Source organism: Amblyomma mixtum, chromosome 8 (genome assembly GCF_055824585.1).
Source record: "Amblyomma mixtum isolate Tamu chromosome 8, ASM5582458v1, whole genome shotgun sequence".
In the NCBI taxonomy this organism is placed as follows: Eukaryota; Metazoa; Arthropoda; class Arachnida; order Ixodida; family Ixodidae; genus Amblyomma; species Amblyomma mixtum.
Window position 1 is genome coordinate 17,214,144 of NC_143019.1, and position 11,712 is coordinate 17,225,855.

At 45.8% G+C, this 11,712-nt stretch overlaps 1 protein-coding gene across 1 annotated transcript in view; it reads right to left on the bottom strand.

The window, feature by feature from the left end:
* LOC149331511 (uncharacterized) overlaps positions 1 to 8,420 on the bottom strand; it is a 44,905-nt gene extending 36,485 nt beyond the window's left edge. Inside the window, exons 1-3 of the mRNA XM_089557352.1 lie at positions 8,247 to 8,420; positions 5,046 to 5,207; positions 1,642 to 3,670 (exon numbers count right to left, since the gene is read on the bottom strand). Coding sequence (XP_089413478.1) covers positions 1,642 to 2,041 — 400 coding nt within the window. The 5' untranslated portion in view covers positions 2,042 to 3,670; positions 5,046 to 5,207; positions 8,247 to 8,420. The remainder of the gene's footprint in view (positions 1 to 1,641; positions 3,671 to 5,045; positions 5,208 to 8,246) is intronic.
* Positions 8,421 to 11,712: the final 3,292 nt, after the last annotated feature.

An 11,712-nucleotide genomic window follows, 5' to 3' on the forward strand; every position in this document is an offset into this window, starting at 1 on the left:
TTTAATATCCGTATCAGTTTTTAGAATTTAGAAAATGCAGTTACCCTCGCTGCTGTAGCCCAACAAATTTTGGCTGAATCTTGCCAAAATACATGCACTTCTCAAAAGTTTGCAGGTAAAGCAACCTCTCCAGAGAACTTGTCAAAACAGCCAAAATTTGATGGGGCAACAGCAGCGAGGGTAACTGCTTTTTCGAAATTTTAAAAACTGACATGGATACTACTTACAGTGGGATACATGCCTCTTAGTAATTAAGGAACCTGACAGTAATTAAAAGTTAATTATTCAATATTAGTTAACCAGCCTACTATTTAGCATGTCTTAGCTCTTTTCTGATGGTGGTATACCGGAAAATGTGCTCATCTAGATCAAAAAGACTATTTTTAAAATTGTATGAAGTCTTAGGTGAAACACCCTGTACAAGGTGACAGGAGCTGCATTTCATTGTGCTTTCATTGAATCAAGCCAATGTTGCTGTAATGACTTTAATGCATGAATTAGCAAACCAGTGCCAAAAAAATTAACTTATTATGCATCACTGCGAGATAGACAGGCACCCTTTTCTTTTCGCAGCACTCATGTTAGGGAAAGGCAACAGCATGCACTAGCAAAAGAACTTGTTTCAGTGAAGATGAAAGCTGAGTGTTTGGGAGAAAACAGCCCAATAAAGTGGAATGGAGGAAGTACTTCACCGCTTGAGACACCTACACACTTGAAAAGACGTGTCTTGCACGTAAATCACGAAGGTTAAAACACTACCTGCTTCATGTCAGATTAAAAACCATCAAGGGAAACTATTCTATTGTTTAAGAAAAGCCAAATCTATGAAATTTGTCACTTTATTCTCGTTTTTCAAGCTGCATAAGATGCATTTATTGCTGTGAGAAATTGCATAGAGAAGTGAATGGCGGTGTAGTCTACCATCAGGAATTCGTGCACCAGAAAGTGCCTTGACTTCATCGCTCTCTGCTTGCAAAGATAGTCAGTACCTGAATTCCTCTCTTTTACCCTTTCTAATACATAAAACTGTTTTGAGAGTAAGTAGCTTCGTTGTCATTTGAACATCGCAGCCTTTTAATCTGTCGTCAGTGTCACTTTAGAGCAACCATGAATCTGGAAGTATTGTTGGAATCGAAAGAGAGGATATGCGGGCCTTTGATGATTTAAACACAAATTGCCTGTTTGGGAGCTTAATGCACACATGCTTCACCTGAAGGAACACCATCTAGAGAGCAACCCTGTACCAATCTGTAGTGACGGCAGGTGAATGCATATTTCACAAATGGATTTTGTCAACATAGCAGTTACATTGCCAGCATAAGCATATTTGTAGATTAGCTAGGAATGCTTGTCATAGTTAACTATATGAAACGGCACCAGAGGATTATGGAACTCCAGTAACTGAAGAGTGCGCTCTCTCTTCATGGAGTTCCAAACCGCGCTTCTCAGCAAACGCCTTTGTGCAGAAGCGACACTGAAACGGTTTCTCGCCCTTGTGGGATCGCACATGACTCGCGAGGTGATGATTTTGTTTAAAGGTCATGGGGCACAGCTGGCACTGGTACGGCCTCTCGCCCGTGTGGCTGCGGACATGTGCAACCAAGTTGCTCCTGTGTGGAAATCTATGGCCACAATGCTCACACTGGTAAGGACGCTCTCCGGTGTGGATGCGACGGTGTTCACTCAGCTGTCCTGCCTGCTTAAATCTGCTGCCGCAGAAGTCACACTGATATGGACGCTCGTTGGTGTGAATGCGAAGGTGTTGATCCAGGTTCCATTTCCTCACAAAGGTCTTCTTACAGTGGTTGCACTGGCGTAGCTGGTTGGCTCTGTGTTTACTCTGGCGATTTTCCATGTCAGTACGAGGAGTTGCTACACCGTGGGGCGAAGGAGACCTCTTCACACGTGCATATTCTCCAGGAGATTGCTCACGGCTCTGATGCGTGGAGAACAAACCTGCATTGTCCAGAGCATTTGGAGTCAACCACAGCACCTCACATGGCACTAATGCCTCAACAAACTGAATGCAGAAAGCAACCATAAACAACAGTCAAACAAATATATGCAACATTTGAGTCAACGGCTTGATGCTAAAAGGAACTCGGCTTTAAAACAGTTTTCTACAGTGATGTTCTCTCGCCGAGGTGCTAATGTTTGATTATCGAGAGAAATGGACGGACCAAGTCAAGCCAGCTTAGAATCAAGTTAACAGCTGTGCACTTTCACTCTTTCACTCACCTCATTAATGCTGTCATGACAACAATGACCTGGTATATACACACAGGCTAAGAATGTCTATCTAATAAAACCAGTGACAAAGTGCTATAGATAGGAGTTAGTCCTTTTGGTTTAAACCGAAAGAAACCAACAAAAGTATGTTGAAATTAGTTTTTGATATTTGGCTTTAACTGAAAAAGATCAATAGTTGAGTTCGAGTTACATTCAGTCCAAGTTGAAAATTATCCAAGTAGGGAAGCCAGGGGAACAATAAGACGGTGGTAATGTTGGCTGAACTGCGCAGTTGTGTAATTTAAGGCATTTTTCCGCTTTTTTACACGCCTCTGCAGACTGGGAAGCACAACCACCTCGCCGTCTGCAAGCTAAGCGCTGCTTGTTCACTACCACCAACCACTTAGAGCAGTTAGTTGGTCAAGCAGATTTAATAACTGCATTAGTTACTCTGACATGAAACCATGCATGGTTGTCATAAAAAGTTTTATGGTCAGGCTGCGGCAACGAATGAGCCTCAGTTACATCGCTGCAATCAACACCCATGCCACGTGGAGCCCCAATGCCTTGCTCAAACCAATGCAACAAGCCAAAGAAAATTTGAAAATCTAGTTTGAAGAAATCAATTTCCACTGGCGTTCTTGTCTGCTGGCCATCTGACTAAAATGTGCTAGTTTTTAATGATGAAAGATATACCTTCAACAAGCACACTTCCAAGTGAAAAACTGGTGATAGATTAATTACTGGTAAAAGAAGCGCTCATGCTGAAGAAATTCCGAGGCAGACTATGCGACTTCTGAGCACACAAAACTCCACATTAAATCACTGAAGAAAGTCAACAATTCACTGAGAGTCAATAATTCAAGTCACTAACTCATTGCTAGCATTGATGATTTTGAGGAGCAAAATTCATAGCAAAATTATAAAGATATATATAATTATAAAATAGAAGCTGAATTTTCATAAAAAAGTCCACAAATACAACTGTATATTACCAGAACCACAAGGGACAAACAAAAGAAGGCAATTATGAATACCAGAGGCACTGAAGGAATAAAGTAAGGCGACAGATGGCACACAAAATGCACAGGTGCAGAAGAACTACCTCTGCACCAGCACATTTTTTTTTTACCAGAGACTTCAACAAATAATCCAAAGGTTTCTTTGGCATGCAGTTTCTCTATGCTCAGATACAATGTCGCACTAGGAATATTTCACAACACACATCCTCCACATCGCGCTGATCTGGATGAGTTCTTGACGCAACAAAATACATTCAGATGCATTCCACTTCACAGACGCTACTCTTTACATCACTTGATGCACTATTCATGAAACTCTGAAAGTCAATCCATTGGGTCCATGAACGTTGGAATATTTTTTGGAAAAATCCTTCCACTGGTACCCGTACTAAATCTCCAGACGGTGTTGGTTCAGGTGTCTGAAAAGTAAAATTGAGAAAAATAGCCAAAATTAAAAAAAGGCCCAGTGCCAACAGCAAAAGCACATGCACACTGTGTGTTCAAGAACTGTCATTTCAGGTCCCTGTGTGACTATGAAAGCAAGATTATAGTTAGGCCAACTGGAAGCAACTAACAATTGCTGCTTGAAGAGCAGCAGAGAACACATACTATTTGATTCTGCATTTGTTTGGGATGAGGAAAACCGCTTTGCGAGTTTGCTTCAGTAGCACATTAGAATAAATGGCTCTTCTCATAGGTTTTCTGTCGACAAAGCTGGTTTGTACTGCAGATTTCCAAAAAGCAGAGACTGCTGATGGTAAAAAAAAAATGTGGCTGAGTACATTGGCACATACTTTCTTGACCAATCTGTCATGGAACACAAACTGTACCCCCTCTCGAACGAAAATTTTTTTCAATACGATACAAGACTGCGCAGTGGTGTTTCATGTCTTTGCTCACTTGTTTTTTGCTTTGCACTTGCATACACTGAATGGTTGAATGGGTTTGTCTGTCCAGTACTCTTTTCCTTAGGTCTCACAGCGAGTGCTAAAATTGGCTGTAATTTAACTGGATTTCCGCATGTATGCCTGTGAACCAGGTGGTTGAGTTGTGTACAGCTGTCACTGGAGTGGCCAGATTGTTACGAATAGTTGCCAGAGTAGATGCAAAAGTGCGTGTGTTAGAAGCCCCTGCTGTAAAAACACTGCTTCAGACGCTGCAATGGTACAGCTATGCTTGCCTGCTTGTCCACCCTGATGATTTCCATAGTTGGTACAAGCAAGTATCCCGCTAAGGCAGATAGTGTACCTTCCAGTGTGCAAGTTATGCGTATGCCCACAACATTAGGCAACCAAGCCTTATGATCCCGTTAGTCAAGCATGGGAGCTCTTGCCTCACCGGTTATTATAACATACTTCTGCAACAAGCTAGCAAACTTGGAGATCAAGCTGAGATAAAGAGTGGTGCCACCAGTTTAAAGGCACCCGACTTTATGCCAACACTCCAGTAGACAAAGTACTCGCAACCAAACTTAAGAAATGAGCACGGATTGATTCATAACCCCAACTCACTCAGGACGTTTTCATGTAAAAACTCAAGACCACAAAGTAAGAAGTGCGAATACATTGAAAGCAATGGATCATTTTGCACATGCAGTCATATCACCAATGGATTCACAAGAGGAAAGCTAGTCATGTCTTATTTTAGGGAAACTTTGCACTTAAATGCTTTTCTGCTCGTTTGTTGCAATCATTAGACAAGATATTGAATGTTAGGACGTTTGTAGCTATCAAACAGCTTTATTTTTTTATTATTTTTTGGCCAAAAGTTGCAGTTTCGCAACAAGTAGCTCACCGCCCCATGATGCTTTGAGCGCCCATGGTGGCTGAGGTGGTCACGTGGGGTCTCCATGCAAACTCCCATAGACGGCTTGCCAGCTTTCCCTCTAGGTAATAGTAAGAAACTCTATGCTTTCTTCCTGTGTTGTGTTCGCGCTGCTGATACATATAGGCACATCTAGTGAAAAAACAAATAAAGAAATGCAAATATCAAAATAAACAAAATAATAAAGAAATTAAAGTACAAAACACGAAAAACATTAAAGAACACAGACCGCGTGGTCCAGAAGACGCGCAAAATCGCGGTTTTGCACGACAGAACCGCAAGAAAACGCGGCGGCAGGGCGCGGAGCCAAGCCACGTGCGACGAAGGGCGCACAAAATGGCGCCCAGTGCGGCGCGCTTGCGTCAAAATGGCCAGCCGGCCCTCCCCGGCCGCTCGCAAGAGGAATACACCGAAGAGCGGAACAGCCGTGAAAGAAAAAAAGAGGAGAAGGAAGAAAAGAGTGAGAGACACTCGCCGGAGGAATAGACCGACGAGCGCAGCGACCACGAAAGAGGAATAGACCGAAGAGCGCAGCGACGGCGAAAGAAAAAAAGAGGAAAAGGGAGAAAAAAGCGGAGGAGGAGGGGCGGCGCTGCGAGGAGGGTTCTGGGACGCCAGTGAGGAAATTGCCCGGCTGCCGACACGGCTGCTAACGACAGTATGAGATGCTGAACCTGGATACGCGGTTTGGCGTCTGTAACGCGTTCTGGACACTGGATAGGCATCGCGTCCAACCGCGGCCACCCTGGCAGGTGGCAGTTAATAGTTGATCGCAAGAGTCTGCTCACCCAATGAACGCTACGGCCTATTGCTGAGCTGCCGCGCACCTGCCACAACGTTGTCAGCGGTATCTGTTCTCGCTTCGGCGAGCGCGGCTTCGGCCGCTTATCTGTTTTTTTGAGCAGCGTCCGCTCCGCCGGACGAAGTTGTTGCTGCGACGCGCGTCTTTCCTTTCCTTTTAGAGCGCAGCTCTTTGGCGTCCGTTCCTGGGTTTCGCGTCGGCGTCGGCCTCGTAACCAGCTCCGCCCCCAATGTCACGCTTTTCAATTGGTCGAAATGCTCGTGACGTCACAGTGCGCGAATTTCAAATGGGGCCAATTGTACTTTGGCTAGTAACCATGCAACCAATCAAAGGGATCGTATAGTGATGCTGCAACTAAGTTGGACTGAGTTTAGTTAATTGCTTAATTAATCAATTAGCCTAATTAATATAGAGGAGAATGAAGAGGTCAGAAGAAAAGAAAAGAAAGACGCGCGCCGCAGCGACAACAGCGTCCGCGGAAGGAGACGCTGCTGAAAAAAACATAAGTACGAAACCGCGTTCCCTCCACCACCACGCACTTCCCCACTCAGTAAGACGTTGCTCGTTTCATATACGTTGTGTCGAACATCCTAGACAGTTCCAACAATTGACAGGTTAATGACAGAACACGATGGATAGAAATACAATAATATAAATATGAAATAGCCTAATTAACCTTTCTAGTTAGACCGCATAAATCAATAAAACCGAGAACGAAATTGGTCGAGTTGGGGAATCGAACCAGGGTCTCCGGAGTGCGATACGAGCACGCTAGCCACTCCGTAATGCCAGCTGAATGGTTTGGAATGAACAAAGGCGCGTCTAGCTAATACGGCGTCTTCGTTCACTCCCATCTTCCCCCTTTCCCTTACGGCGAGGTGCAGGTGTCCACCCAGATATGCGAGACAAATACATTTCCTTTCCTCAAAAAATAAATTTACCGTCCAGCAAGGCGTACAGCCGAATTGGCGATGGCGTTCTGTGGACTCCCTGGCAGCGTTGCAAGACGCTGTCGCGTTCCACTCTTACAGGCGAAGCTTAACATGTTAACCACACATCAGTAACACACGCAGACAGCCAATGGACGCGTCATTCGCTGGCAGCACTTCATTCATCATTCACAACCACATTCTTAACGTACGCTCCCTTGCCGCACATGCCAAGGACGTACACCACGATCACATTCTGCGCCATTCCTCTGTACTTTGCTTTGCTGAAACCTGGATGGATCCCGAAGAGCCTCTCGAAATCATAGATTTCCTATACTGCTGTGGTGCTCGCAGAGACCACAACAGAGCGGCGGGAGTCGCTATCTACTTGCGCACAGGTCTCTCTGCAATACCAGTCGAAATGTTTGGCACGTCACATGAAGTTGGCGAACTGTGCGCCGCAAAGTTGCCCAACGGCTTGCTGGTAGTAGCTGCCTACTTCGCCCCTACCGCACTCACGAAAAACGTCGTGCACTTCCTGCAACTCGCATTAACCGTCCATCGATCCACACCGATGTTAGTAGTGGGGGACTTTAATGTTGACATAAAGACAAACAGCAATTTCCTAACACTTATGCGGGAGAACATCCCGTTCCTCTCGCTCGTAACGCGTCCCACGGCTGTGACAACCTCGCGAGGCACTTGTATAGATCTCGTCTTTGAGAATCAAGCATTGGTGTACCAAGTCGAACATATATCAGTCTATTTCTCCGACCACAAAGCTTCCTTCATGACTGTCAAGAACTGTTAGTGGAGTCTTTGTTAAAGGAATACGTGTGAAAAATAAAAAAAAAATTCTGTGATAGCGCATACATGTGTTGCTCGATTTCTTTGCCTCAATCTATCGAAAAGGTGAAACAGCTTATTTGCTGCGCTCAAATTTCGCATTAGGAAGTAACGTAATCGTCGGTAATTTTTTTCTCTTTCCTCTGATCTTTTAACTCTCCTCTATCTGCACGTGTCAGCGGTGGTGGCTTGGCTCGAGCCAGTAGCAGGCCCGTGCAATTTCCTTTTCATCCTTCTCTCAGTCACAACAACAACATCAGCGGTAAGGCATGCAGCCCACATCTCTCTCTCACCCCCTCCCGACCCCGTACCTCAAAGCGCGATTCAGGCATTGACAGGGAGCCAGTTATGCACATCGGAGTCTAAATCGGCGTCTAAAACATAACGCCAATGAACAAAACGAACGCCGACGGCCTAAGGCTTAAGCGCCGCGTTTCTGCCCCACTCCCACACGCCACAATTTAAGATGTGCGGAAAACACACCTGACGGTGGACAGAACGTGCAAGGCGTGCTTCCGCACACCATGCCTCGTCAAAAAAATTACTGAGAGACAGTTTGGAAATTCTAAAGTGTGCTTGGCGAAACCAACCCACCGTACGGGGATCGTCGCACGCGCATTCGCTCCTTGTGCTTCCGCGGCGCTTGGTGTCAGGAGAATCTGCCGTCCGCTGCCGCTTCCCCGAACCTCTTGGCGCAGAATCACTGGGCCGCTTCAGAACCGTGCGTCTCTCACGACTGCAACGAGACTTCTGGCGACGGAGCGGCTGTACAGCTACCCCTGCCGACGCGCGCGCGCTCGTTCTACCGTTACAATGTGACGTCACGGTTGCTATGAACAGCTGCGCCCCCACCGGCGCGCCACTTGATGAGGAGGGGAGAAGGTTGCGCCGCTGCGCGGAGGAGAGGTCACAGTTGGCACGATTCCATCGCACGGACGGACATCGCGAGTATGAGCCATAAAAGGCTTTCGCCTTAAGGGGACAGGGTAAGCCCCATCTTTCCCATGTATTTTGGGGCATATTGTGGTGCACTTTTCTCAGCAGCTAATAAAGATAGGAGCAAGATATTTACCTCATTTTGTTCAGAATTTCATCTTCTAGCCGCTGTACCAAAATCATTTTAGTATATAAGAACAAGGGCGTCCGCAGAATTTTTTGCAGGGGGGGCCCCATTGGTTGTTGGCGCCGGAGGGGGGGGGGTATATTCGTAGCGAAAAGGCACTATTTGCGGAGTAAATTTATTTATTTATATATAAATAAAAAATAAGTAAAATACACACATGAAAGAAAATTACAAGCAGCAAATTAAAGCGCGGATTGTAGAGATACATTGGAGTTTATCAACAAAGAAACAATTAAAATTAATAAAAATGCAAAAAGATACTATCAATACTCGAAGTGCTCAGTCTTACTGCATACGGGTTCTCGACTCACCCGAATTGATGACCAGCACACAGCGCAATATGTTCACAAACACGCAGCTACAGTCACTCAGTCAGTCTTCCTTGAACAGCAACTGTAGGCGCCTCGGATTTTTCTGGGCGAATTGCGTAGTTACACGGGTGATAAATTCATTTCTGTGCTTCATTACACGCTCTCAGTGCACAGTCATCATATATATTGATTGGAAAAATGGTTGAACGAGTACGTTGAAAACAAAAGATGACTATATATACAACGAAAACTTATTTACAAGATAAATGCACGCTCGCAGCTTCATACACCTCGCTCCATCTTGCTCGCGCATCCGCACAGTCGAGCAACCGCACACACACTGCTCGCCGCTCGTCGTTTTCTCGTCCGCTGTCTTGGTTGTTCTCACCTTCGTTGACAACCCGCCACTAAAAACACCGAAGCACAAACACAGAGGCGCGCACACGTGCAAGGGCTTACTTGCCACAATATCCACGAATGCGCACTTTTGGGGTGTAAGGAACGCCGCGCGACTTCCGAGGGGAAGGGACACCCGCAACTAATTCGGTCGGAAAATTTGTTTTTGTGCTTTTATGGGGTTCAGAGCCCCAAAACGACTCAGGCTATGAGGGACGGAGTAGTACAGAGTTTCGGATAATGTCGACCACCTGGGTCTCTTTACCATGCACTGACACGCACAGTACATGGGCGCTGTTGTGATTTGAGGCCCAGCCAGAGGTGACAGGCGAGCCAGGCAGGCGCCATCGGGCTGCGTTGACCAAAGGCGCTGGTTTTCGGAGAAGACGCAAGGAACGCTGGTGTGGGGGCGCCTCTGGAGACTGCGTCGCCGTGAACAAAAGCAGCTAATCCCCTTTGCCGAAGGTTCTGAAAGCGGCGCTTCTACCGCACTGAGCTCTCCCGTGGATCGGAGGGGACAGCGAGCGGCGGCGGCGCCAACTCGTCGCCCGCTTGCCCCTGAGCAGCCCGACAAAGCGGGGGTGGACACGGCTGATTTGTCCTTCCCCCCTCAAGAATTCATCGGTGGCCGGCTTACGAACGTATCATGATTATAGCGAGCGACCTGTGCCCTGTGCACTGTCTGCCTCCGTGTCGCTATCTCTCTAGAGATCAAAGAAACAGACACCCATCTCAAGACGGCTCGAAACACATGCTCGCCGGTGCCGCTGCATGTCTGCAGGTCGTCCTTCAGCAGAGCTGGCGGTGGCGTGGTTTGAAAACGGCGGAACGACGCGCACCCGGACGCGGCATTTCGCAGATGTGACCAAGCGTCGAAGCGGGGCTGCTTTTACCCTTTTGGCTGAGCGCACCACCGCCCCTGGCGTGCGGCCATCACTCACGGTTCGGGTGAGTGATTTTCCAGGGGGGTGCAGCCGCCCCCCCTTGCCCCCCCCTCCGGATGCCCATGTACAAGAAATAAAAATATTACTGATTTTTTTACTTTCTACACCCTAATGTTGACCAAATTTTGTATATATTTTTATTTTAAAACAAACAATGTTATTTGCACTCTGATAATTTTGGTACAGTAAATTGCCACATATACATAGTGTATACACAGAAAAAAATTAGCTTTATATCTACTGTCATTTCGAAAATAACGGTACTGACGTAACAAAAAATCTTGTTTTGAGAAAACTGAGTTTAAAGTAAACAAAACCTTCTATCCCTAGATTTCTACTTAGCCAACTCATTTTGACCAATTTATTCAGTAGGCACTAGCTGCAAAGTCATCATCTAGGTCAGCTTGGTTCTTTTCCTGCCGTTTAGCTTCTCGTGCCTGTTTTGTCACTTGCTGCGTAGCTCGATCAGCAAAGTAAACTCGACGCCGATCGACTTGCTTCAGCCAGCGGACAGTGTTGCTGCCCGGACTTAAATCGCATGCCTCAAGAACTTTAGTTCTTGCGATGGCGCTATCATTGAAGGTCAGAACAGCATCTAATGTAGCAATCTTCAATGTCTGTTGGCCCGCAAAGACTTTTTTTTAGCACACTCCCATACGACATTGTTGAAGGACTCGTTTGGGTTCTGGATGGTTGCCACAGAGCTTGGATGGTTACCTGATATCTTGGATGGTTGCGAGAGAGCTTACTCTTGCAGCTAAATTCAGTAATATTTCTAGTTTTTTTAGTTTTTAGTAAAAATGGAGAAAACACATCACTCGTAAAGGGGGTGTGTCGCTGACCGCTTTGCTTTCAGATAGCCTTTTCAGGTTGGTATACATTGCGCAGAATGAAGTGGGATACATCAAACGATGCAGAAAAGAATGCAATTTCATATTGAATGCCAACAGCGCAAACGACGCAGACAAAGTAGAAGAACACACAGGACAAGTGCTGACTCACAACTGAAATTTTATTCAAGGAAAGTAGTACATTTTATAGAAAAAGTGGCCAACTTATCAGCTAGTAAACAGAACCCATGTTTCTACGTGGCATCAAGGTATGCAACCTCACTGTCATATAATGAAATAGATGGCTTACTGACGCATAACCTTGTTTTTTTCCTCATGTGATATGCTTCCATAATCTCACGTGTTAATCGGGACGGGTGTTTGTAGAGGATATCACAGTAAGGCAATGAAGGAAAACAAGATTGGCAGTCTCAAACATGGTCAACTTGATTATTA